This window comes from Scophthalmus maximus, chromosome 3 (assembly GCF_022379125.1).
Source record: "Scophthalmus maximus strain ysfricsl-2021 chromosome 3, ASM2237912v1, whole genome shotgun sequence".
Classification (NCBI taxonomy): Eukaryota; Metazoa; Chordata; class Actinopteri; order Pleuronectiformes; family Scophthalmidae; genus Scophthalmus; species Scophthalmus maximus.
Window position 1 is genome coordinate 27,212,285 of NC_061517.1, and position 27,533 is coordinate 27,239,817.

General features: G+C 43.4%; 1 protein-coding gene across 2 annotated transcripts; it reads right to left on the bottom strand.

The window, feature by feature from the left end:
- Nucleotides 1-617: 617 nt before the first annotated feature.
- Nucleotides 618-27,533, bottom strand: adgrd2 (adhesion G protein-coupled receptor D2). Of its 2 annotated transcripts, XM_047331360.1 has the most exons (26): nucleotides 27,093-27,533; nucleotides 26,812-26,869; nucleotides 26,415-26,654; nucleotides 25,905-26,318; nucleotides 25,689-25,817; nucleotides 23,972-24,094; nucleotides 23,319-23,413; nucleotides 22,909-23,199; nucleotides 21,412-21,523; nucleotides 19,802-19,936; nucleotides 19,378-19,483; nucleotides 18,515-18,620; nucleotides 18,365-18,420; nucleotides 18,051-18,177; nucleotides 17,847-17,950; nucleotides 16,943-17,045; nucleotides 16,575-16,728; nucleotides 15,681-15,814; nucleotides 14,373-14,488; nucleotides 10,834-10,954; nucleotides 7,091-7,132; nucleotides 6,920-6,973; nucleotides 6,363-6,510; nucleotides 5,382-5,440; nucleotides 5,255-5,285; nucleotides 618-797 (listed from the first exon to the last, which is right to left on the bottom strand). In XM_047331360.1, exons 1-26 carry the CDS (start codon nucleotides 27,135-27,137, stop codon nucleotides 790-792), a joined length of 3,111 nt encoding a protein of 1,036 aa, XP_047187316.1. In that variant the 5' UTR covers nucleotides 27,138-27,533; the 3' UTR covers nucleotides 618-789. The 2 variants fall into 2 exon arrangements, with proteins under 2 accessions (XP_047187316.1, XP_035497002.2); XM_035641109.2 differs by having other exon boundaries at nucleotides 25,689-26,318.

The following is a 27,533-nucleotide window of genomic DNA, read 5'->3' on the forward strand; positions in this document are numbered from 1 at the left end:
ATGTTGTTCATGTGTGCATGTGGATGTTGTTCAGCTGTGCATGTGGATGTTGTTCAGGTGTGGATGTTGTTCAGGTGTGCAGTGTGGATGTTGTTCAGCTGTGCATGTGGATGTTGTTCAGGTGTGCATGTGGATGTTGTTCAGGTGTGCAGTGTGGATGTTGTTCAGATGTGGATGTTGTTCAGGTGTGCAGTGTGGATGTTTTTCAGCTGTGCATGTGGATGTTTTTCAGCTGTGCATGTGGATGTTGTTCAGGTGTGCAGTGTGGATGTTGTTCAGGTGTGCAGTGTGGATGTTGTTCAGGTGTGCAGTGTGGATTTTGTTCAGGTGTGCAGTGTGGATGTTGTTCAGATGTGGATGTTGTTCAGGTGTGCAGTGTGGATGTTGTTCAGCTGTGCATGTGGATGTTGTTCATGTGTGCATGTGAATGTTGTTCAGGTGTGCATGTGGATGTTGTTCAGGTGTGGATGTTGTTCAGGTGTGCAGTGTGGATGTTGTTTAGCTGTGCATGTGGATGTTGTTCAGGTGTGCATGTGGATGTTGTTCAGGTGTGCATGTGGATGTTGTTCAGGTGTGCAGTGTGGATGTTGTTCAGATGTGGATGTTGTTCAGGTGTGCAGTGTGGATGTTTTTCAGCTGTGCATGTGGATGTTGTTCAGGTGCGCAGTGTGGATGTTGTTCAGGTGTGCAGTGTGGATGTTGTTCAGGTGTGCAGTGTGGCTGTGCTGGTCAACTCCTCCCTTCCTTCAGTGGGATGCATGTTCGTAGCAAGTGAGTGCCAGGATCCACTTAACAGCCTGCAGTGAAAAAAAGTGACAGGCATTAGCTTTGACTTTGGGTTTAATCTGATGTGTAATGTTTTTGCATTACAGGAGTACGAGTGTGTTTGTGTACAAAGGAGAAAACAAGGAGGGAAGGAAATGAAAGGCAGAGTGAGAGAGAGCAGGTGTTGGAGTGGTTAATGGACGACAGCATGAATAGCCAGCGCTGTGTTCGTGATTAAGGGAATGAGCTTCTCCTTTGTCTCGCTGGTCAACCATGAATACCCAGCAGCACTCAGAATACCGTCCATCAGGCCTCGTTCACATATGGCAAAACATTTAATGAATCTGTTACAAACTTCCCTCTCCCAAAGACAGTGACTTAACCCTCTGAAATATGGGGACCATCTGTTGTGTCTGCCTGGTCATTCAAATTAACAAAAGACACCGGGGCAGTTCTTCACACAGGCCTAATGTTGCCCTCTATGCAGGTAGATGGAGACAATGTAAGAAATATAAAGCTGCTTGCTCTTTCTCTACGGGTCAGTTCCTCCATCGACACATTGACCCCTCACACTCTTCTTTGCATGAAGCTCTCATTGTTTAGACTGAAGCCTTGAATAGATGTTTTCTACAAACCAAAATTAAAAGGACTTTAGGATTATTTCACATTAAAACAGCATAAAAAATTATACAACTAATAATAACCATGTCAACACAAACTGACACAAATAACTGTGCCACGTCGTTCAGTCGACTGGTGGAGCCGAACGCATCGGTACAGGATTCTGGTATGGATGAGACGTCATGTGGATGCTGGGCTGTGAAACAATAGTCAGTTACTGTCAGAAATGTGTTGGTGATGGAATTGACCCATCTCATTTCAAACTGACATCTGATAAACACCTCAAAGCTCTGTCTCCCACAAGCGGTGAGCGATCTCCCACCGTGTGGAGCAGCCAGGATTCAGCATTCACAGATTCATAGATCAGTGGCTGTCAATGTTCCGTCAGAGCACAGGACTTGTTGAGGTTGCTTTCATTCAAATTCCAAATCACACTTGGAATCTTAGCCTTGTGTTTGTTTATAGTCCCCTAATAGAACCATTTGGTTTATTGTGGCACAAGATACTGGAGCTAGCCATCTACTGAGCGGTGCACTCCTCTGTATTTCATCCTTTCTACACGATCTTGCAGGAATATAATAATGATTATATAGATGGCTGACAGGTATTCTTTCAAGACCACAATCTGCACATGGGTTTTATGTAGCTCTCCTTTGGTTGGGACATTTTGCTGTCACATCACAAATACAAGTTTGGCACTGGGGGCTCAGGATGTGGAACAGATCGTCGGTGGTGGTTCGATTCCCAGCCAGTCCTCAATCTTCGCAGATATTCTTCTCTCTAATTTCAAACATGCACACACTGCAACATTTTAAAATAATGTCACACCACACACTACAGTACATAATCATGATTATTAAAATTATTATCATGACACGTCACCTCTCTGACGTGATCTCATATCAACAAGCCTTTCCTCCATCCCATCCATCCACCGCACTCGTACAGCAACACTGTCAGCTGCTCGACTCATCTCTCTGATTGGTTCAGCTTGGAAAGTACTGATGTAATCTTCCCGATTTTAACTCCTTTATATCATGCATACCTAACTTGTGTGTATGATAACTGATAGTGTATTGCAGTGTTTCTGGTGTCTTTGCTGCTCCTGTGATTGTCTGCACCTGTTCCTAATGTGTCTCACCTGTGTTCAATTGGCCCCGCCCACCTTGTGTCTATTTAGTCTCTGTGCTTCCCTCTGGCTTTGTTGGTTCGTCTGTGATTTTCTCCTGGTCTGTTTCTGTGATTTTCCCCGCAGTCTGTCCCCCGGTCTGCTCCTGTTGATTTCCCCCTGGCTCTAGTGTTTTGCTACTGACTACCTTTTGCTACATTTTGTGGACATCCTGAGTTGGTTGTTGTTTTACTTTGGAAATTTGTAGGTTTGTTTTGTTTTATTATTAAATATTCTCTCCACCTCTGCTTTTGGGTCCAGTTCCTTCTCAATCCTGACAGCACCGGAGGACCCAGCTGGATCAGAGACCGTGTGGTTCATGGTCTGTGTGCTCACTCTCGTGTTGTTTAGTCCACAACAGAGTTTTATCCACAGCGTTCACACAAACCCAAGCAAAGTGAAGCAGATGGCAGATAGAGAGTTTGTGTGGAGACTTCTCAGCAGTGTCAACCGGCTTCATTTTACAGACTTTCTGACAGTTTGGACATGAGATTATTTGTGCTGAGAGCAAGGTCATGTTCCAGTTCTGGACCGGGACCAGTGATGGCTCCCATTACAGGCCCTCAAGTCCGTTCTGTCATTTAGACATCTGTCCAAGATGTTTTGACTACTTTGCCAAATGTTGAAAGGGTCTGCCACATGCAAACTACATGAAAAGATGTGCACATTCATCTCTCAATATGTTTTAACACTTCATTCAAACAACTTCACTCTTGACACTGTTTTTTTTCTGAGGTGCAAACCACCTTCATCTGACATAACCACTACGATCATAGAGTTGAGTTTGGTTGTCGTCCGTTTGGAATGTTGAGCTGTAGCGAATGAGCATCGGCCTGTGGATAAAGACACTGGACGCAAGAAACGACAAGTTGATCTCCAAGCATGTTCCTTCTTTATAGTTGGATGTCATGCAGTGGAGGAGGATTTCTCCTGCTGCTGCTGTTCACGATACCTTTCAGTCACCAAGACAACAATCACACTTTTTGCACTTATGCACCAGAAGGGTTTCACATGCTGTGATACAGCAGTAACAACCAGAATAATTACTATGTGCAGGCACAAGACACGTTGTTCATCAGACAACTCAATTCCAACAGCGCACTTCTCGTTTTTAATTATTTATTGCATCATCGTTGTCTCTTTATCTGTGATTAAATGAGCGGGCAGGTAGCCAGTTGCATTTGATCTGGTTTTTTGTACTTGTTAACATTTTCATCAGTAACTTATTTTTACAGTTCCTTCTCTAAATGTGCTAGTCTGTTTTTCGCCTTCGCAGTGAGTGTAGTTGTATGCGTTTCCTCCAGAGTCTTATTGATGACCGCCCCCAGCTGAGTCCGATTCTGTCACATTTCTTCCTATTAAAAGGGCTTTGCTCATTGTGGGATTTGTTGGGTTTTCCCTTTAATATTGTAATATTGACCTCACTATATGAAGAGCCTTGAGACAATGTATGTTGTGATGTTGCGCTATACAAATAAAATTGAATTGGATTGAGTTGTTTACACCAAGGAGCGGCTGATCGCACTGGAGCCGGTCGGCATGGCGACCAGAACCATGGACACACGAGGAGAAACAAAGACGAGGGACCAGAGCTCTGCTCCTGTCTGCCAGCCACACCCACCTCATTGGTTCTTTCCCCTCACCTGGTCTCAGCTGCCTCTCATCCACAGTCAGACCCAGTATATAAGCCTCTCCAGTTCACAGACTCAGTGCCAGATTTTTCTTTGCATCGATGACAGACTATCCAGCGTTTGGACTGATTTCCCAGCTTCGACCCAGCTTCGACCCTGCTTCACCCGACTTCCCTCCCTCGTCTCTGCCACAGTACAACTCTCTGCCTTCTGCCCCCGACTATGAGCTTTGTCAGTGTGTTTCCAGCCATCAATGCTGTGGGTTGCCTCATCTTACAGACTCTAAGCTGTTACACCCCGGCCGTCTGGACTGTTCCTGGGTGCCTGCTCTCCCACCTGGTATACGCTACACACTGCCTTTAGGTGGTTTTCTCTACCAACCTGCTGGTCTGCTGCAATAAAAGACATTGCCAACTCTCCCTGTGGTGTACTGATCTTGGTTCAATTCCCCCCGTTACATCCTGTGCTTTGCAGTACAAGTCACGTTCACTCATTCACACATGTTCATACAGCGCTTGTATATACAAAGTTTTACAAAGCCATGAGGGGCTATGTAGGGTTAAGTGTCTTGGACACAGCGGCATACGGTGTGCAGGAGCCGGGATCGAACCATCAGACTTGTGGTTAGTGGCCGGTCCTTCCAGCCCCTGAGCCACGGGTTCAGCTGTGAGGTTACTTCCATAGAACATAATCAGAGTTCTCACATGCCGTGGGATGTCATCCCTCGAGCATATGACCCAGTATTTCACTGGGACTTCAATCATGTGACACTGGACTGTATGTTTTTATTTTATACCAATTATACACCTTGTTTTGCCTTTTTTCCTCTGTCCTAACTGTGTGTTGTAACTAAACAAGGTTTTCTGATTCAGTGTACCCAATATATATTTTATATATTATGTTTGGTGGTTCTTAGTCCTTTTTATTTTCACTTAATTTATATATATTATATAATTATACTATTCTATGAATAAGATATTAAGATATTCTAAAATTCTATTTTGTTAAATTTCACCTAATGCAGACTCTCAAAGGACCAGACCAGTACTAAGTGACGTTAGCTCTGTACCTGATGGTTTGAACCCCGTCAGCTGAACCACCTGTTAAAATCAAAAAGACATTCAGTCAAGAATGATTCACTATGATGAATGACGACACAATGTACAATGACCATTCACAATATGTGTGTCACTCACTTGGTTTCCTGATGCTGGTTTCAGAGAGAAACTCACAAAGCTTTCTGTTCTGAAACTCTCTGAAAGACAAAAACACAAAACTATTTGTATTCAAAGTTTGCATTTGTCTCCCCGGATCAACACATCTGTTCATGCAAGGCCACAACATGAGACAAATATATACAACCAACACATTACAATACATTACAATACAATTCTTATTGTAAAATCTTTTGTTTCTTTCTGTTGTCACATTTCTTTTATTTGAAATTCTATTTATGAACAATGTCATTTAATCACCAGCCTTGTATCTGCAGGACAGCTTTCTGACAGCTTCAGTCATGTGGCTCTGGATCTGCTGTGACACATTAAACGTCTGGTGGGAATCAGAAATGTGAAGCAGGGCTGCTTCTTTGTCTTGTGTTGTGTGATAGAGGAGGTTAGGGTCAGTGGTGGAAAGATCCAAGTCTCATGCACACGCAAAGAAAACCTGGGAGTGAACGTGGAATCTCAGGGGATGGTACGAGACCCCGAAAGCCTCACTAGTCAAATTCAGGGGGTCTCAGAACCACTTTCTCTAATTTGATACAAATCTCTAAAATACTGCTCATGGTTAGTTCCAGTTGGTGAGCACGTCCTCACATTAAGGTGCTGGGAGAGGAGGTGCCTGAGGGAGAGAGGGACCCCCTGCTCTCATAGCACCTGGCAGCTGCAGATCTCATCCAGAGTCTGGTCTAGTTTAGAGAACAGATGGCGGTTTTGGTTCTGTCTAGACTCTCACAGAACTTGGAAAGGGAAAGATTGTGGTCTGGTTTAATACAAACAAACTTCATATCCATAATGCAGCCTGGCCTCATGTATGTCAGCAGACACAGGCTGCGCTCTGCTTGACTCATACATCAACTCTCAACAGCCAAAACACTGGAGGAAAGAAACGGGGTCCTGACCAGGAGTCCATATTTTATAAGTTGGGAGTGAGAGTGCATTGGTTATGAAGCATACCGTTCTTGATGACCAATGAGGTGGGCGTGGAACTGGGGGGTCCAGAGGTCTCACTGGTCTCAGGGCTGGAGGGGGTTGGGGGACTGCGGCACCAGGAGGTAACTGGGGCCCTTTGGGACGGCAGGAAGCTGGTTGGCTGGGAACAGTTCTGAAAACACATCACAACCCAATCACAGCTTCCGCAAAGGTAAACGGACTGTTTCTAGTCTTATCAACCAACCAGAGCACTTTACAGTAAAAGTCACATTCACCCTTTCACATACACATTCATAAGGCGCTTCTATATACTGCGCTTTTCTATCTCACTTCATTCAAAGACTTCTGCCACGGCCGTCTGGGGCAATGCAGGGCTAAGTGTCTCGCCCAAAGACCTCTGGTGTGTGGACACCCCGCTGTGTAGCCTTACCCACACAAAGTTCTGATGAAGCACAATATGTGTATTCATCCAACCAAATAATAATTTCCTCAAACCAACCTACACAAAAGTCTTGTGTCAGTAAAATAAACATGTATAAAGAGGGAATTTGTTTTCTGCTGTGTGCTTCTCACTCACTCACCGTGAAGGATAAGGCCTTTCTCTTTTCTTTGATCCTCTTTATGGCATTCCTCACCTAAATGAGAAGCAGTGTTTACACCCACCAGGTTGTCCAAAAGGCTGGAAGCCTCACATGCTGCACAAAGACATTCTGATATACTTTGCACTGACTATGGACTGACTGCCTTCTTACCTCACTGTTGTAAACAGCATACACCAAGAAGATGTACAAGCCCTGCAGAGGAGACATGAGACATCAGAAAGTGGAAGAGAATGAGCTCCATTCATACACTACAGCTTTTATTGACAATATGCATCTTCATCAAGTCCATTTTGTGCTCCACTCAGTCTAACTGTGTTTTTCCCTTGACTATAAAAAGAGAAGCACATATTTCAAAAATCTCTCCTCAGGCTCTCTTTGAGCATTTCTACTCCCTCTTGGCACAAACTTCAGTCAGATCCTCCAGGGTGTGGCACTCGCAACGAGATGAACTGAAACCAAACTGGATCAGGCAAAATCTGACATTTGAGGATGAAACAGTGTAGTAGTAGCTCAGATTCCTCTTATGGCTGGGTGAACATTTGTATGTGCTGTGCAATCTCACCAGGAGGCAGATGAAGGTCTACCCTGCTGTTTACAGAGACGGAGGAAGTCCTACGATCCTTTATTTCTACTTTATTTCACCTTTTTTTACAGTGTACCACTTAAAGATGAAGAGATCTGTTGTCCCAACATTAGAGATCACATGAATTCAGGCTGTACTGTGTTTAAACTATGTATAATGGGACTGAGACAGCTGTGTAAGAGGGTGGAGCCCAATAGATAGTGTTCTGATGTGTGGGCAGTTGTGTTCATAATCAGAGTAAACGTAATCAGGGTCAGATATTGGGATTATTACTGAAGATGAATTTAGCACCCTTTAAACTAACTAGTTGACTACTACTAGTGACCTTTCGTTGTTCTGGGTTTATCAATGCTTTCTGGGCTACAGGCTACGAAAGTGTCCGTTGATCACACACGGCCCTGACAGCTGACGGACCCTGAGGAAATGTTTTACAAGGAGCGTATTGGATCGAAGTCTCTTACTGCTCCGGTCGCTGTATGGCTGATAACAAGATAGTCTACAGTATTTAGTTTGATGAGGAAAGCGTAGTAGTTAAAAACATTTTTTTGTTTTCTCTTATTTACAGAGATGCAAATTTGAATATACAACTTAGAAGTTGCAAGCGCACTTGGTAAGCAATCCTCTTCTGTACAATATCTTTTGAAATCTAGGTCCCTAGGTTAGGGTCAGAGGGGAATTATGGGTTGGTGGTTCAATGAGGGTTATTCATTTTTCCATCTGTTTGTATTTGTCTGTGTAAGTGATTAAAGCAGTGAGTGAATTTGAGTGATGAGTGATATGACTAGGTCATATTGACTTGGAAAAAAATCAAACCAGGAACAGAGTTTTATCTCAACAAGCGCTGCCTCCTCCCGGTCACAGTGGTTCACAATGAACTCCAGCTCAGTGGTCCGACGACGACGTGATCCTGGACACTAGTGTTCACACTCGTTTCAATGCCTATCGAATTTGAGCAACTTAAATTTGTATGATTTGGATTTCATAATTTAAATTATTTGATTATGAATTTGTGAACGTTGAAAAAATTTAAAAGCAGAAAATAGTAGTAGTGAAATTCAATGCCTTTTAAATTTCATTGTCTGGTGAGACAGATTTGGCTTCCATTGGTTTCAGAGGAGCTGATCTGTTTTACTCTTTAAATAAATCAAGTTTTAATTTAGTTCTGATATTTGTGCCAAGGATATTAGGGAGGAGGGTTAGACTTTATGGATATTTATGGCATATTTGCATTGCTGCACTCTCAAATACAGTAGGGCTTTAATCACAAGGTTTATCAATCCCAAGGTTTGGTTTGGAGTATGATGAGTAAATGAAACTGTAGAACAACATGATCACATTGATCCCTCGGTGCCTGGAGCTTCACAGGTAAAGAATCCACACTGTCCTTGAAAGACAGAAGCTGAAGTGTAGGACCATGTTGAGACCCCCACACAGAAGCTGAGGGTTTAGTGATGTCATTATTCATCCCAGTATGTTCCCACCAGGGCTCATCCTCTGCGTTCATTGCCCACAGACTCTCCATCATACTTGTTTTTATAGACTGTTGAAGCAGCCCATTAAGAAAACTTTTTTCTAATCTGGTTTTAAGAAGAAGCCGACCGGCCAAGCGTCACCCACACAACCACATGAGGAACTCCTCGTGTTATCTGCCCTCAGCTGGACACTGGCAGTAAATCTAAATTAACAAGCAGCTCTCTGGGGGTCACCCAGAGGCTAGCTCATTTTGATTAATTAAAGACTGCGGAAGAGCTCGGAGCGGTGGTGGGGTGGAAACAGACATGCAGAGATAGAGATGTACAGAATGGATAGAAGTCATAAGCACAATGGAGCCAGAGTAAGGAAAAGGTGGGCAGTGAGGGAAGGGTGTCAGAGAAAGGAAGTGAGATCTGTGTTATCAGGGAGGAATGCTGGAGGTCGATGTGGTTTGACTCGTCACTGAAAGAACTCCCAGCGTTCTCCCCAACACACACATCCCAGTTACATGGCAACAACTGCTGATGAGCCAATGAGACATCACACAACAATAAATAGTATTTACACATAAACACACTGACCAATTATTTCTCCCTGTCACCGTCCAGGTCCTGGACGTTTTGTTTCCTGTCATAAATATGACCTCCAGTATGCACCATGATATAACCATGGTCTCTGAGTTGTTCCTCTGGCCCTTTGGACAGTCTCCCAAACTCAGTGTATTCCTTCAATTAGTCTGTATCAAAATGATCTGTGCTGATCCTCCAATGAAAAGGCAGATATGTCTGAATAATGACAAACACATCAACACATTTACCATGAACATTATTGATTCAATCTTATCTGGGACAAGGATTCAGTCTGATCGGGGACAAGGATTTATTCAGTCTCTTTTTATCAGCTGAGATGCATCTCTGCAATCAAACAGTAGCTTTGTTTCTAACTAAATTTAATTAGTGCATTTCCATTAACTGGTTTAGACATATAAACCAGACCAAGACGGTGGTACAGTCTAGGCTACGTACTGTAGGTCTGCAGTAACACGGCTGCAATAGAACAGTAGAAGAAGTAGAGGTTGCAAAGGAATACAAAAAAAACAGTTGCCTTGGCAACGGACAACGTGCTGTATGTGGCAACGGAGAGAGGTCTGCAGGAGTTAACTTATCAAAGTACAACAAACTGATCAGTCATGTGAGGTGAACGTTGACGACGTCAGAACTTATTCTGCAAAGTTGTTTCCATCTCACATTTTGTGCATTAACTTCTTTTCGCAAAAGGCTAAAAACACCTCAAGCGAGCGTATAAACATTTTTGCAAATTAAAGGAAGTTTTTTCTGAATTTCTGAATGTGGTTAGCTCCATTGACTCTCGAGATGAAGATGTTCCCACCATGCTCCCTTGAATGTGGGTCTCTCTCTCTGTCTCTCTCTCTCGTAGGGTCATTATCCATCTTGAGCTAATTAAACCAGCCTAACTTTTATTGAACTTGTATTCACTAAATATACAACTTGGCTTGACTTTAAATTGAAGAATAATTTTGATGAAAAGAAAAATCTGCTCAGTTATGTAAGTTCAGTAATGGGAGCTGCAGCAGGGGGTCGGTGTTGTTTCTGTCGTCCTCTAGCACGACACCAGATTGTGGATGTTTGTATCATTGCTTAAGGCCAAACTAGTGGACCTACACTCCATCTGTGAGTGATGACATCTATGTACAGACGACACAGGATGTTCATTTTAACTTGAACTGTATGAATTGCACATGGACTGTAAAATACATTGGATTTGAATATGACAAATTGGAGAGTTTTGCAGGAGTTGCATGTCTTTGTTTCTTTACCTGGAAGGCATTGAGAGAGATGAAGACATAGGCGACTACAACGGACAGATGGACCAGCAATCCACACAGCCAGGTCAGACCCAGCACAGGCAGCAGGATAAGCACTGGACGCGTCACGGCCCTGTAAACATACCCAGCACATATACATGAATTATAAAGGCACATGTAGTGTGTGAATGACTTCAACACACAATCACAATACAGATGAATGAGAATTACATCTAAAAGGCAGCTGGAAAAAAGAAGCCACAGGGTTTTTTGTAGAGCTGAGGACGACTCATGGGTATAGACAGACAGAAGGACCCAGCACAGTGGAGTTTTCAAGGTATTTTGATGACATTTATTGAATATTTCCTCTTTGAATCCACATCAAACATCCAGCACAGCTATAGATTTTACCGCCTACCACAGTCATACTCCTGTTTCTTTGCAATCATCCTTTCAATGATCCTGGTGCTTATACGGCCAATAACCATTTCACGGGGCAAGGCAGAAAAGGTTGCCTTTGTTCAAACCACTATTGTTGTAACACTGCTGCACCTGGGTAGAGAGATTGAGTTTTCAGACGGCACTGTGTCTGCAAGGACAAAGCCGGCACTCAAAATAAAAGGGAAGGGAAGGCTCTTCCCTTTTATTTTTGAAAGTCGTTTTACCTCTAATCTCCTGAATTCACATAACACTCTTGAGCTGGCACACACTTCTTCTCTCAGCCCGTTTGTGAGGGAATGAAGAGACTTGGTGAGAGGGGGAATGGCGTTGTGGAATTTTCATCAGACTAAGACAAATGTGTGAAAAGAAATTCTGGATGGAATAGAGCTGCTGCATGTTGGGTTGAAGGACTTTTTCTTTCCTGAATATGAAAAGATATCCTAGTCTCTCCTCGCACACAAGACATATTAGTGACACCTATCAATTCTGCTGCGCTGACCTGTGAATTAACATCGGAAAGAGCCCAGTACTGACGGAATAATGTCCCTCATACAAATGGCACAAAGACGAACTATAATCCATTTACTTACAATCCTCACATTCGACGATGAGTACAACATTAGGAAGATTTAGATGATGTTGTGTTTTGTGTGGGTGAATCAACTAATCAAAGGAGGAATTCAATACATAACAAAAACCTAATTCCTCCCTCGCCTCTCGTGGTGACTAGTTAGTCATAGCATTAGATTCATTAGTCCAGGGTTTTGAGATCTTTGTATCTGAGACTTCTGCACCACCCAAATACAAGAGAAGTGAATAGGCTTCCAGGTTTGGTGCACACAATACATTGAAATAAAAAACATCAGCATTTAAGTGTTCCCCCTGCTCTGGATACTCAACAGACCTCGCTCACAATGGTTTTCATCGGGACCATTTATTTTAAGACTCTGCTCACGGCAAAGTCTCAGATTGTCGACGTGTACTTTAGTAATTTGGGTGAACCAACCGTTTAACATAAACGGACATTCAAATATGAACAGTGAGCATCTGTGGCCCTGCTCCAAGAAATGTTACAAGCCATAAGGATTGTGTAGCGGGAACACTGGAAGTGTTTGTAATATCCTCCTATAACCATACCAACGTACTGTAAACCTGACAAAATGAAAGGACATGGAAATAAGGGTTTGCTACTCAGGCCCTGACTGACTGTCATATGTAAAACCATTTAATGAAAAGTATCCAATTACTTATTGAGTGTGTAATGAACTACTCTAAGTATTAGTTTTCCACTGCCTCACAGGTGCAGTAGCTAATGATATTTACCACAGTATGTAGTATATAGCATGTGAATAAAGGGTGTTTGGCCACTGGAGAGACAGGTTTATCTAGTCAACACAATCTATTAGATGATTCACAATGTTTGAGCATTTTAATCTCAGTCAAAGAAAACCTTAATGATGTCATATAATAGTAATTATGGTAGCCTATCATTTGATTCATCAGATTATATTGAACATTTCAGTCAGTCCAGAGGACGTGGAGTCGGTTCGATACCCCGGTCCACATGCTGACGTGTCCTTGGGCAAGACACTTAACCCTAAACTGCCTCTGACGTGTGTGGATGGGTGAATGTGACTTGGGCTGTAGAGTAGTTTGAGAGGTCAATAAGACGAGTAAATCTCTATATAAGTATAGTCCACTTACTATTTACCATATATATATATATATATATATATATATATATATATATATATAATCACATTAGTTGGTGCCACCTCGTCTTTGTCAGGGAAACAGGTTGATAACATTACAAGTTATCCAGTTTACAGAGAAACTGTTGTGACTGTTGTGGGTTGTTTGTGTTTCTTCTGAATAATGTCACATTTCTAAAAGGAATTGTTTTCAATGAACAGAAAAAACTAGTTAAAGTCTGAGAAGTGTGTTTGGAAATTTGCACTGATGTACATATCATGCAATGCTGCAGCGCACATGATGCCTTCAGACAGTTGATGACAGTTGTCAGGACTTCTGAATACATTTGACCCAGATTAGCATATGGGACTGTTTGTTGGATTATACAGTCATACAGTCTGTGTTTTATATTTTTTTTGTTGACACATTTTAGAAGACACGTCATTGGTCCGAGTTTCTAATAAGAAACATGCCCAGCCTTTTCCTTTGACTTGTTTAGAGATCATAAAAATAGCAGTATTTATGTAACTTGTGCCTTCAGAAAATACCAGCATGATAAGAATGTACTCGTCGGTCAGTCACAACTGTTCTCAACAAGCCCTGAAAACAAAGATTAAAGGTGTATGATGGCAGATTCGTTTTGAGAAAACTAGCACATTCATTTTTTTGACATAGTCCACAGATATGGAGGGTCAATGGAGGATATGAAGGATCAATGGTCTGCTGTGCAGTGACAATAGGTTTACTGGAGATGGACAGCGACCAACTTGATACGTCAACGTCAGCTGCAGAAGGGAAGGAGTTAAAAAAAAGCTGTCAAGTCTGACACTAACTACTTCCTGTTCCGCTTCAAGGGGCCAACAACAAAGGTCAATCTGAAGAGCTCACATCTCCTTCTACTGTAAACTATAAACTTATTGATCACCCCTCGATACAGACGGGGCCTCAAATAGACCTCAGAGATCAGTGCAACAGCTAAATGAGCATTTTGACTTCTAACCACTGCTGGATGGAGCTCGCAACATGAACACATCATCTTGATATATCAGAATTTACAAAAAAACTGAGCCGTGGATGTATTCCACACACACACACACACACACACACACACACACACACACACACACACACACACACACACACACACACACACACACACACACACACACACACACAGAGTTGGGGCCAGGTGTTAAATTGATAAGCCCTTACAACTCCCACAGAACGCTGCTGAACCTTAACTCCCATTCTCTCACACTGCCTCTATTGACTATTGTGCTGCCTGGACCAAAAAAAAGTGTGTATGTGTGAGGGAGAGAGAGAGAGCGTGGGCGAATCAGAGGAGAAGACTGATGAAGGAGAGAATACAATAAACAGAGGGAGAGAGAGAGAGAGGCAGAGAAACCATTGTATCTCACCAGGTGAGGTCAAAGGCCTGCAACTTTGACGCTGAGCTTGGACTGAGCATCTTTGCACGACGACGGGCACTGGAAACAGTCACCATGACAACCCGACACAGCACAACTGCATTGACCTGCGGGCAGAGGATAACAGCATCAACATGGCCTCCGGCGCACACAAGACGTGCCACTGCAGATCCACTTGGCCTCCAGCTCACAGGCAGAGGGAGGAACGTTTACCCTCCCGCTCAGGCAGCAGCAGAGTCACTCATGCACATGACAGCATTTCTTTTTCCTTTGCCTTTCTGAAATGGGGAAAAAAAATGAATAAAGAGAAACTAAAGAGGGGAAATTGAGAAGCTCAGTTTTCATCTAGGGGCACCTCTCTATGATTTTATGTGTGCCCTGTCTATAAATAAGTCCAGTTATGTTGGCATTTAGAACGACCCATTGTGTGCACTGTATACTAGATGGTAAATGGTAAATGCATCATAAAACATTTGTGAAGAATTTAAAAAAAAAATTAAAGTGCCCCTCCACTGAAAAAGGTTTTTTTCTTCTGTTCCTGTCCTCTAACTTGTCTGAAATTGACTACAGCGTCTTGTATCTGGTGTTTTCGCATTCCTCTCCTGGAGGAGCAGATTTCTGTGTCACTTCTCTGGAATTCAAATATAAAAAAACAAATATAGAAAACCAATCCCCTGTCCGTTGGTTTGTTTATTTGTCAACAAGATGCAAAAAATACAGAAGGGATTTCTGCGAAACTTGGTGGAAGGATGGGACATGGGCCAAGAAAGAACCAATTACATTTTGGAGCAGGTCCAGACAAAGGATTCAAGAATTCTTATTCCCTGTCTTTCATTGCGATATAGGGCGGTGTTTTGTTTTTTGACATTTTCACAGACGCGATCACTCAGACCACATCGGGAGGTGACCACATTCTTTGAGCTGTGTGAACTCATGGGTCACTCTGACCTCTGACCTACAACACACAGGCACACACACCAACACATTGACCGTGGACACAACTGTACAGCCATCACATCATTTGGTCCAAGTAAGAGCTGATCACAAGTGGTCAGTGGAGACACACTGAGGATGCATTCTAATCCCAGGGGTGAACTGAAGAGCGTATAACTGAAGTTACTGGGAACGGGTCTGACCAGGGTCTCTCTCTCACTCACATCCTGAACTGTGGGTCAACAGTCAGAACGATGGCGGTTCAATCCCCTGCTCCCCCAGCCTGCCTGTGAAGTCTGAGCCCTCACCAACAACATCTGACTGTATTGTATGAATGTGACTCTTTCACTCACACAGATTACGTACCGTCAAGACAAATACCACAGGTCCCACAAAGGCCCAGATGGTGTCAGTCTTCACATTGAGCCAGCAGTGATCATCTGCCTTGTACTTGTCCACTGATACTGCCAATGTTACACCAACTATCAGAACAGGTAGTCCTGAAAAACAATTCAATAAAAGAAAATGAGCCCAGGTCATGCAACTTGTCTAAAGATATTTTTATTGCACAGCATATTTAGTCTGTTCTCTTCTGGGTGTGTTTAGTCTGCAGGGGAACATGGGGCATTGTTCTCAGCTCATTATGTGACATAACATACAGATGGATTTGGGAACATGAAAAGTCACAGCTGCAGATATTCCTTTAACTGGGTTAAGGTTGCAGCATAGCACAACACCCCAGCACATGATACGGTCTAATCAGGGCTGGAGGCTGGCGAAGGCCTCTTGTGTTACTAACCCAATTTTAATTAATCTTGGAATTATACATTGGCAATAACTAGCATGGACAAACGCGTCTAATGCCTGTCTTACAGTAGATGTTCATTACCCTCCCTGATATAAAAGGGCAAAGAGAGAAAACATGAGGCCATTAGAAGACAGAGCAGGGCCGGTTGCACGGTGTCGTCAGGAGACCGGAGGAAGAGGGTTTTCATATTTAATAACTACTGTGAGCACATGTGGCTCGGTGTCTGTCTGTCTGTCATGGATCATACTAAAGAGCTGCATGTTTGAACTCTTTTGCTCGCGGTGGTTTTAACATCACAGTTTAATTATCTTTAGATATCAAGATTAGTATTGAGGTTCAACTTTCTTAATATCATGAGGTGAAAAATTGTATGTGTCAAAATTCTTACTTAATTTCCTCAGTCTTCATTTAAACCCTAGATCAGAGGTCATGAATCAGAGGTGAGCGTTTACCCCAGCCAATGACGTAGTAGAGCTTCATCCTGCGGTCCTCGCTGATGTTGACGGACACGACTTTGCTCCAGAGCAGCAGGCCCTCCACCAGCATCCAGGAGAAGGAGGCCATGAAGAAGAGGTGGAGCAGTGCTGTGACCATGAAGCATGCTGCCTGCAAGATTCAATGTTTTATTGGAAATGATGGACAGTACCCGTTGTTGGTTTTAACATTAGACGTCATTCATTTGCTGATTTTTTGCGGAGGCTTTATATGCAACATATGATGAATGAAATATGATATATAATATATAAACCACAGACCCTGTCATAGGAGTGAGTGTCCTGTGACAGCATTAGACTGGGATCTGTTGAGGACACGTTCTCACCTCATTGGTAGACGCCCAGTCACTGCACATCAACAGCAGCTCAGCAATGCCCATAGAAACAATCAGGTTCTTGTGTACGGTTGTACGGTCCGATTTAGGGACGCTGCAGTGGTGCAAACACACACACACACGCGTTCACAGGCCACTTTTTGAGAAATGACACAGACTTACAGAGGCTGTGGCTCAGGAGGTAGAGTAGGGAGGTGAACTGCCCCTGAGGGAATTACCAGCAGTGTATGAAGGATGTGTGATAGAAGAAGTGTTGCATGAATGTTTGTGTGAATGTGCAAATGAGTGGTAAATTTGATGAGAAACGCACTATATATAAATACAGTCCATTTAACATTCCATTCATTTCCTGGAGACTTACCCTAACTTCACCATGACCACTACTTCCCCTCTAACTTACCACAGTTGACTAGTCTTTAGTTCTCCCCAATGTATTCTATACAGACCCTGTCTCTGTTTATAGGACATTACACTGACTTACATTAATTTCCCGGATACTTATCATACTCATACTTTAACCATAACTTCTACTTGCCTATCCCTTTCCCTCACCTCAACCACACCCGACACCTGACCTGTCAAAATGTCCTCGTCTTCAAATTTGACGACTTGCTTTTAGTCCACAAAATGTCACGGTGTACCTTACACATACACGGACACACACGGACACACACACACACACACACACACACACACATGCATTCAAGCACACAGCTGAAGATATCTGAGTGAAGTTAAAAATGTCAGAAACGCTTCACTGGGGCTGTTCACACATCCAGAGAGCACAATGTTCAGTCTCTTTTTCCATTTATCGATGTGAATCTGACAGAGTTCTATGAAATGATTTTCACCCTCGGTGCTTTGCAGAGTGCACTCTGTGACGTTTGTGACTCACCCCACAGCGATGAAGAGGATGAAGGTGAAGAGGAGGCCACACAGAGACACTCCACAGCCGATGAACGTCAGCACCTGCAGAGCGCTTTCGTTCTCCGGGCTCCTCTGACAGACAAACACACAGAGCGTGAGCCCTAGATAGAAGCACATGCTGTAGATGAAGCTTACACAAAGTACACAGAGATCATTCCAAGAGGAATATTACCTGGGCTTCATAAACCTGCAGCAGCAATGCAAAATTGGTGGTGTGGTTGCAGTGGCACACAGTGTATCCATATTCTTTGGACACTACCTCACAGCCTTTGGTATTCCACCACCCACCAGCCTCCGGACTAGTAGAACACAAACAGCACATACTTACATATCTATATACACGCAGGGATGCCAAGAATGAAAGTATTTTCTTATCTAAAAGTTTTGCTGCATTAGGACATTTTTTGACGAGACAGGTAAGATAACTGTGGCATGACAAGGTGTCTGAGACTGTCAATGCTTTTTCAAAATGCTGCTGGTGCTTACGTGAGATCAAAATCCCAGAAGGCACACACCGGATCATACACAGTTCCAGTGGGATTCTGTGAGAAATATAGAATAATTGATAAATATCACATCTAATAAGGAGATGACAATAGAAGTTCAAAGAGTGCGGTTGACAGAGTTCGGGCTGACCTGTACTCTGTGTCGGAGCTGGAAGCGAACTGCCATGCTCACCGGCTGGTCGTCTCCCAGGACTGTGGTGGATATGACAGAAGAGCCCAGGACGGTGCCCAGATACCTGGTGATGTTCACAGATTCAGACATTTCAACATTGGACACTTGGAGCAACCTAATAACAAGAACATGTTGAATGTGTTACTACAGGAAAGACGGTCCTATCACAGATACAGTATGTCCACCAGGCTGCTCCTCTCGAACCATGGAGGCAGACGACATCTTTAAAACCTTCCTCTTTGATGAAGATGATAGTCAGAGCTGAACCTTCTCTTAGTGATGCTGCCAGAGGCCGAGACTGCTGGCAGCAAAACACATCACCTCCAAATGACTATACCTGACAATGTTGCCTCTACAACCAACAACCTACCAAGTAACTATATACTGTACATATATATCATTAACCCAAACCCTAATCATATACAGTACTGGGGAAGATGTCTTGTCTTGTAGCCATAGAGTGGTCATGCTCCAGAACCATGGGAGGAGTCCTGCAGGGATTTTATTCCCTTCCCAAGTAGGAATGCATTCCCATCTCAAAGGGAAATTTGCCACTCCAAAAAAAAACCAGACAGGTTTCTTTTCCTCTCAATTGTTTGATTGAGCGAAGTTAGCTCAACAGCTAACTAAGTAGAAATACCACTGACCTTAGTTTACCTGCATTAGAACTGCTAGTAACCTTACAATAATCAAATGCTATGACATTATTGTGGGAAAGAACCATGAGCCACTGGGGGAAAAAAGACATCCCATACTTTGACCGTTAAGGTAATGGTACCATGCCAAATGTAATGAATAATGACTCCATGCCTGTCTGTTACCTCTGGCTGCCGTCCGTGACCGCAGGAACCATGGAGTTGTCCCCCGGACGGACAGGAGGCCGCAGGGATCCGTACCACGTATTGACCAACGTGAGCTTATGGAAGCCTAAACATTCAACACAAAGATGAACTGAACAAAAAGTACCAAGAGAAACATACAGTAGTTAATTTAGGAAGACGTATTGTTTTGGATGAATAGTTGTGCCTCCATCTGCTCTTCACTGCGAGACCTTGGGAGTGTAAGTAGGTGAATGCATGCTACACACTTACAGCTCTCTTGTTAGCACATTGTCCACGGCCTTCAATGGCAAGACTTGGGTTAATAAAATGTGTCTTCTCTCTGCAAACACTCGATAACTCTGAATAAGTGACTGTTGTCAGCGCAAATGGAGGAAGATGATTGGATGTTGACGCATTTTCCTACCGTCGTTATGGAGATCCTGTATCTTCTGAAGTGGGACTGAAATACAGTCTAGGTGGGTGAGTTTCTCCGTCTCAGGCCCACAGAAGCTGGATCCTCTGTATCCGTCCTGCAGCGTCTGCTGCCGAACCTCCAGTTCTTCAGAAGCAGAACAACAAGCCATGAAAAAGATCAAATAATCAAGATTGATATACATTCAGATCAAACTTTCTTTCTAATATATGCTTCTTCATGTTATATGCATACAACTTATACTTCTGGTTGTCGGTCCTTTTACTGTGCTTCTCATCAGACATGTTGAATAATCACACAATAACCAACAACAGTAATAGTTTGGATTTCATTCACAATTGATTAACCCGAGCTGGACTGGAGTTACCATGGTAACTTCAGCATTTTTATGCAGGAGTATGAGAAGAGTTTTATTTTATCTTAGGAATCTACTCACGGTTTTTCTTTCTGACTCCTTGTGTACACTGAGGTAAAGAAAATTGGAAATCTTACAAGAAAACTTAAAGAAGAAATGAGTTTTTAAAATTTCAGTGAACACATGATCGTAATGGAAGTCATAAGTGTGAGGCATGTTGGATTTGAACACCCATTTCTTCTGCCTCTTCCCACCTCATTGTAGGTTGATGGTGTTCCACAAGACATAACAATATTTTCACTGTAATTCAGTCTAATACATACTGTATAGTCCACCTACCATTTACCGTTAATGTTCGACACACGTTAGTCTATTCTCATAAAATGTGAATATTGTTATTTTGTTGATGTACTTTGTTAGACGTGACATCTACTGTATTGTACTCCTGCCCACCCTGAGGTTTGTCTTTTTTTCTCCTGTTGAAGGGTTTTTTTTGTAGCATTTTCTCTAGTTGAGGGTTCAGGACAGAGGATGTCGCACCCTGTACACATTGACAAGTCCTATGAGGCAAATTGTGATTTATGTATATTGGCCATACAAATAAAATTTGAGTGATTATCAAAATGTTCTATGCTAACACATATTGATCAGAGTGAAAGTCGATGATTCAAATCATCGGATTCTTCAGGTCCAGCATTTTTTCTTGCCACCTCTGGGGATATTTTGGTCTCCAGGCAAAGCTGCAGAGTGAGCGCTCCGTGCTCTGTTTCACCGGGGTGAAATCATTCCTCGTGACCTTGGACCCGGGTTTGAAGTGAGTGAGATGGAGGCAGCTGCCCAGTCAGACTCTGAGATAAAGGTTTCTTCTGCCTTTTGTTTGAGATCTTGTGTTGCTAAAATATGTTGCACATTTCTGATCCGTCATTAGTTGGATCATTAAGTCGGAGGGATAACTTGTTGTGTCTCGTTGTTGTGGCTTTTTTGCTGTATGATAATGTGTCCATCACCCTGAACGTTCCACTGAAACCTGTTCAAAAGTGAGTGAGCTCACGGACCAATCGCTCCCCTGTACATTCTGAATGACGGGCCCACAGAGAGACAAACTTTGTACAGTTACCTGGACTGCTGATATGGCGGCCCTCCGGGATTAGCCCTGGTAGTTCTATGGACTAGTCTGACAATCAGCAGTTGACTGATAATGAAGCTTGTGTTTTGGTCTGAGATGTGTGTGGAGAGAGAGACTCACTGATGTTGGGCCTGTGAATGGTCAGGTGATCAGTCTCTGCCATCAAGCGAGGGCTCAGGCTGGTCACCATCCGGTCAATACTCTTGACCACATCCATGGGACCATTCACCACCTAAAACACACGGAGCACAGATGTCTCCTCCTCCGCCGCAGCAACACTCACCCACTCGTCACAGCTAAAGAGGTACATTTCAAAATGACCATTCATATGCCACAGAATAAGAGCACGCTTTTAGTGCTGTAAACTGTTTGTCAGAATCTACACACAGTTTGGCTGAAGTGGGAGATAGGACTATAATGCATGGTGCAATCATGGATTTTTACCATTGTCTGTTTTGAAACCCTGCATTCTGAATTCAGTTCGCCCATTTAAGAGCTGAGCCTTGGAGACAGAGCCGCGAGCGCAGCCAGGGAGGTTTGTGGCTGAGTACAGCCACAGTTTTTCAAAGTGCTGTTCACTCATTGAGTCTGGGTTGAGGTGGCCTTGGAGTGTTGAGAGGCCTGGGGGTGGGGAGGGGGTGGAGGTGTGGGGAGGGGGTGGGATTTCTGAGAGACACACAGCACTCACAAGGCAGACTCTATACGGATCCATACTCTGCTCAGAGACAGAAGTGACCAAAAACAATAATAGTAACAAAATGGTAGTAGAGTTTGGGGAGAACACAATGTCCCAATGATGAAGTGGACTGGAGGTTTCCTGGATTCCTGTCTGAATTATGTTTTGTTCAGCAATTCTGAATATGAAAATTGTATGATTAAAATGTGTCTTAGTCAAAACGTACAGAGGCACATGCAGCGTTTGTCAATAAGTCTTGTGGTAACTTCATCATTCTAGTGCTGTTATAATATATCTATAGAAGCATACTGCCCTCTAGTGACTGGGGCTGAAATAGCAGTCTGTCCATCCATCCACCTATCATCCATCCATCCATCATCCATCTCAATTGACAGAATTCTTTTCTCCCTCAAACTCAATAACCATCACAGCTTTGTGTTACACTGAAATTCACCACATTCTGCTCCATCTGAAAAAAAAACCAAGAAGCGATGTCCAAAGGAGCATGTCAACGTATTTATGACAGCATGTGAAGACTCATCACTTCCATTTGACAGCTGTCACAATAACTTGCAGTATAATGATCTCAACATAAGCTTAGATATCATATCATCATATACTTTTATACACTTTTAAATGTAGTTTTCTAAAGGACCTGACAATCCTCTTTAAACTAACTCTAAAATAGAAACGCCTTCTGATCGCTGTCACTGCACGAGGCTAAAAAATACTTTATTATTTGTCTGGAGATTAACTTATTTTCTTGATTATCCCTAAGTGTCCTTGAGTAATGGCATAAGTGATTTCTTTTCTTCATCTATTATATGTGATAAACCAGATGTAGAAGAGCACAGATCTGCAAACTCTTCATGCATCCACCTTCTACAGCCACCACAGACAGGACGCTCCATGTAGCAGGGCTACAGAAACCCGTGTACTACCTGTTTGATGCTCTGCCACTTGAGGGCATTGTCTTCGCTGATGACGCTGTCAGCCACACTGATGAAGTGCTGGCTCAGCTCCTGGATGTTGCCCTGGCTGTGGTTGGTGGCATCGGCGGGCAGCTGTGTGGGGATGTCAGCAGCCACAGAAAGAAGCTGGATGAGGGACACCATGTCTGTTGGCTGCAGTCCCTCCTGCTGGGTGTCCTTCAAGGCCTGGACAGAGATATCCAGCAGGGCGGAGGCTTGGGCCACACTGCTAAACCCTGAGGGTTTCTGCCCCAGTCCCGGCTGGGATTAGAGACAGACAAGGGAAGACATTGGAGAACAAAAGACAGGGTTAGGGTTTGAAGGAGTGAAATCTTGAAAGATGTGGGTAAAGAAGGGGGAGTCATACGATGGTTGTCTACCTGGGTTATGTTGTAAATCTCCATCAGATGGTTCATGAAGACAGTCGGCTGCGAGCTCTGAGAATCACTCATCTGTTTCATGCTCATGTAGCGCTCTGTGCCAACAACAAGGTGACATCAGGGTGGATGATGTAATGGCAGGATGCCCCGCTACTCCCACACACTTAACTGCCAGGAGGGTCTGACCCCTGACCTCCATCCCGCCAGGCCAGGGGTATTCCCCTCGCGTGAGGAAGCCAGGCAAACATTTTATACATTGTGCTCTTGTACTTCATCTTATCAGTCTCCCTAAAAACCATGACCGTAACCACTCGCCCTCAGGTCAGAACCTAATGCTTCATAGCACGTATGTAAACATCATCTGTTGAACTATTCAACATCAGCTCACTTTACTTTATATTTCACCAAGATTATATATATATATATATATATATATATATATATATATATATATATATATACACATATATACATATATATATATATATATATATATATATATAGTTCTACAATATAAATACTATGTAGTGTCATTAGTTTGCAGCGCACACAATGTATTACCTTTATCAATATCTATCACCATGTGTTGTCATGTATCATAACCATTGCTATAGTTATAGTATACGTTCTTGTGCCCAGTGTGACGGGCTCACCTCTGCTGCTCCTGCAGATGAAAGGCCGTGGATCGGAGCAGTCGGTCAGGCCGAACACAGGCAGCGGATCGGACCAGCTCTGCAGCGTCCTGCAGCTCTGCGGCTCCATCTGCTGGTGCATTGCTTTTCACACATTCATAAGATCACACATCCATATGCAAAAGTGACACACAACAAGACACGAGTGAGCTTTTGCACGTTTTCATGTTTTTACTGCTGTAAAATCAAAACTGACAGATGAGGATTCAAAGACTGACGGCCTTCAAAATCATCAATGGGTCCTCGACAGACAACAGCAAATTGAAGAATCATGAATTCATTTCAAATTGGTATCACAATAATGAAAAGAAACAGCATCTAGAAAGTCTTTGAGCTCAACATGCAGTCAGAGCACAAAAGAAATTTGACTGCATGGATTTTGTAGGAGGAAGTGAAACTCATCAGTTGTTCCCCAAACTGCCCCCGCACTGCTGGAGCTGTGGGAAACCCCCTCCCTCCGCTCTCACGGTGTCTGACTGCCACTGCCTTGCAGTTCTCTCAACTGTTTCTGAACTGTTCACTCACACTGTCCAGACGTGCGCTTCAGGGAGGAATTACTAAATGTATGGACCTGTACTGTAAGATGAATAATAAAACACAAAGCCAGCAAGTAGAGGAGACACACTGTGATATCAGCACGTATAATAAATAGTCAAGAGGTCCACAAAAAGATACTAACGTGGAAGATACAGTATGTACTGTTTATATGATGAGACTGATGTATGGTGAAAGAATAAGTTGTGAGGGCAAAGTCATACTTTTTTCTTCATCAATAGAGGAAACGGTTGCTTTAAAGAGGGTTTTTTTCTCACTGCTCGCCCATTTTAGAAACTCACACAAACTCAGAACCAGATTGTTCTTTGAACATTTACCTTCAGGTTAACGTCCTTGATATTTTGGGTCAAAGTCAATCCATGAATTTATTGAAGGAGAAATTTACTGAAGGAGACTGGCTGATGATGTGTTGTTCTGTCAGACACACTGCAGCTGTGGAACAGACATGTGCTGCGGTGAAGTCTGATGAAGTCTGATGATCACACGCGTTGTCAAATCAGATCAAATTCAAAGTGAGCCCATCTGAAATGTTGAGGTAATACTCCAGTCAGAGGAAGTCATTAGTTGGTCAGTTGTGACGACACAGACAGATAAGATACCTTAGGGTTCGTTTACAACCTGTCTGATCTGATACATGCTTGTGTTTCCTGCCCCTTTACACTTACAACAGCGTTAATGTCTTTCCACATCCCACTCCTTACCAGGGTGAGAGAGACGTTATTACTGTATAACCAGTAGGAATGGTGTTCTTCAGAGGCTATCGCAGGCTTCATTCCCACCTGGAACAGTCTTCAGAGGATCTCCTACTATAGAATGCTCTTCCTCCAATCACACAGACACACGTTATGTCCTCAAAATTAAAGCATGAGAAAAACTGTGTTTATTCTATGCATTTGATGGAGTTTTTTGCAAATTGAAATGCTGCCTTGAAGAAGGCTGGCCCTGACACAGGACTCGTGCTCTGTGTAACTGTTTAGAAATGTTAGAAATGATGTTGATGTTGTGCATCTGCTTTTATCTTTTATCATTTGTGCATGTGAGGTGTCCTTGAGTGCTCCGAAAGGCGCCCATGAATAAAATGTATTATTATTATTATTATTATATATACAGAATGTGATCTTACCTGGGCAAAACAGAAGGGCCTGCACCACTTTGACCACTGGGTGGCTGCTGAGGTGGTCTAGGTTCCAAGTGAAAAGCTCTTCCTGGGTCAAGGGGTAACATGCATTGAGGGCGTTGACATGCCTCGTTTCTAGAGACATATTCCAAACATTCAGGTCAGTGATAGCTCCAAAAAAGGGCTCGGTAAAATTCCCACCAAAGGAGTCTTGGTCCTGACCCAGAATGAGTATCCCATCTCCATGGATATCCCTGGAAGTGTCAGTGCCCGAACCCATGTCCTTCAGGACACCGTCCACATAGATAGCCCATTGGCCGCTGTTGCGGTGCCATGTTACACAAATGTGATGCCATCCTCCGTCGTTGGGGAAGGATGCCTTGTATGGCAGATGCTTCCCGTGGATTATGAGTGCCAGGAGGATGCGTTCCTGCACGTCCACTTGGCCTCGCAGCTGGAACTCGTTGGTGAAGACAGGTGCAGCGTAGGAGAAGATGGTGGACACCTCATTCCACACGGGGTCCCACTGAACTCTGACACAGACACTGACAGACGACAGGGCAGGGAAGGATGTGTTGACCCGGGCAAAGCCCTCACGCGATTCCTTCGGGAAATGTAGAGCTGAGAACTTCACATCTGAGTAAGAGAAAAAGTATAAGTCAGTGTTTCAATTGTATATTTTAGTTTTGCATTTCTTTTACTTTCTAGATAAGGTTCTCTGATTCCACTTACACTGCTTGGCGAGGGCCACAGGCTTGGAAGATGCTCTGCTGGGGTCCCTGACCCAGATAGGGGAGTGAAGTCCAGTCTGTTGAAGCAGCTCCAAGGCCCCTGCCCGGTCCTCTGCCTGGTCCAGGCTGGAGAGGGAGCTGAACTGGCCTCTGCAAAAACTCTCAGCCCTGGAAAAGTCCAGCGAGTCATTGACCAGCTGGAAGGCCGACCGAGGTGTTAGATATACAAGTCTGGACTGTCCTGGGGAGGCAGACAAAAACAGGACTTTGTGAATAAAAACCTATATAGCATCAATCAGTATGTAATGAAATGATTCTGTGATGATTGAGCAAAGGCACAGCTTTGTATGAACTGAAACTACGGGCCACTAAACGGTCTCTCTTTCACAGTGTCTCACCATGGGAGCCCCCCGCTCTGGCTGGCCCAGCATGCGTTGGCACACTCTCACATACGACCTACACAAGAAAAAGTCAAGTTACTTTACTATTTCAACCACTGCTGTGCAGACTCTGCTCGCACATTCAACAGAAGCAGCATCCTACAGTTGGAGTTCATGTGATATTGAGATGTGGGTTTGTAAGAACAGAGTCATCTGTGCAGTGGAATTCTAGGGTAACCTAATAAAAAAACAGACAAAAAGCCGGTTGTTTATGGAGCGTAGAATGAGAAGACCGTTACCATAAAGGAGAAGATTATAAGTCCAGTGTGCAGCGCTCCGGTCATCTCTGAACCAGTGTGGTCTCCAGCTGAAATAAAACACTCAGCTTACCTCAAAAGAAATTACTCGTGCTGGATCCAGATGCACTTCTCTTTAGAAAAAAATTTTGATTATGGGTATTTGAGCCAATAATATCTTAAATGTAGCTTTGGATATGTCAACGCAAAGCACGGCAGAGGCATGTTTTAATGTCACTCTCCAACTGGTTGTTTTCAGTGTATGTCCTGAATAGTTGTTGCTATCTATCCAGATGTAGAATTCCCATTTTCCTCCAGGGCATGTAATCTGGGAACAAGCTCCACAGGTGTGGGACGATCCAACCCAAATCCAGACTCTTCACCCACGACATCTGCCACAACCTCCAGCATATCCAGCAGACGTTGTGGTCTCCTGACTGGGAG

What these genes read in the sequence shown, in the direction of transcription:
- adgrd2 (XM_035641109.2), bottom strand. Translation starts at nt 27,137, where the DNA reads ATGACCGGAGCGCTGCACACTGGACTTATAATCTTCTCCTTTATG. An exon ending in AGTGGCAGAGCATCAAACAG is followed by an intron (nt 21,524 to 22,908) that starts GTAGTACACGGG and finishes CGTGTGTTTTAG; the next exon opens with GTGGTGAATGGTCCCATGGA. An exon ending in ATGCTGTTTACAACAGTGAG is followed by an intron (nt 6,974 to 7,090) that starts GTAAGAAGGCAG and finishes CTTCTCATTTAG; the next exon opens with GTGAGGAATGCCATAAAGAG.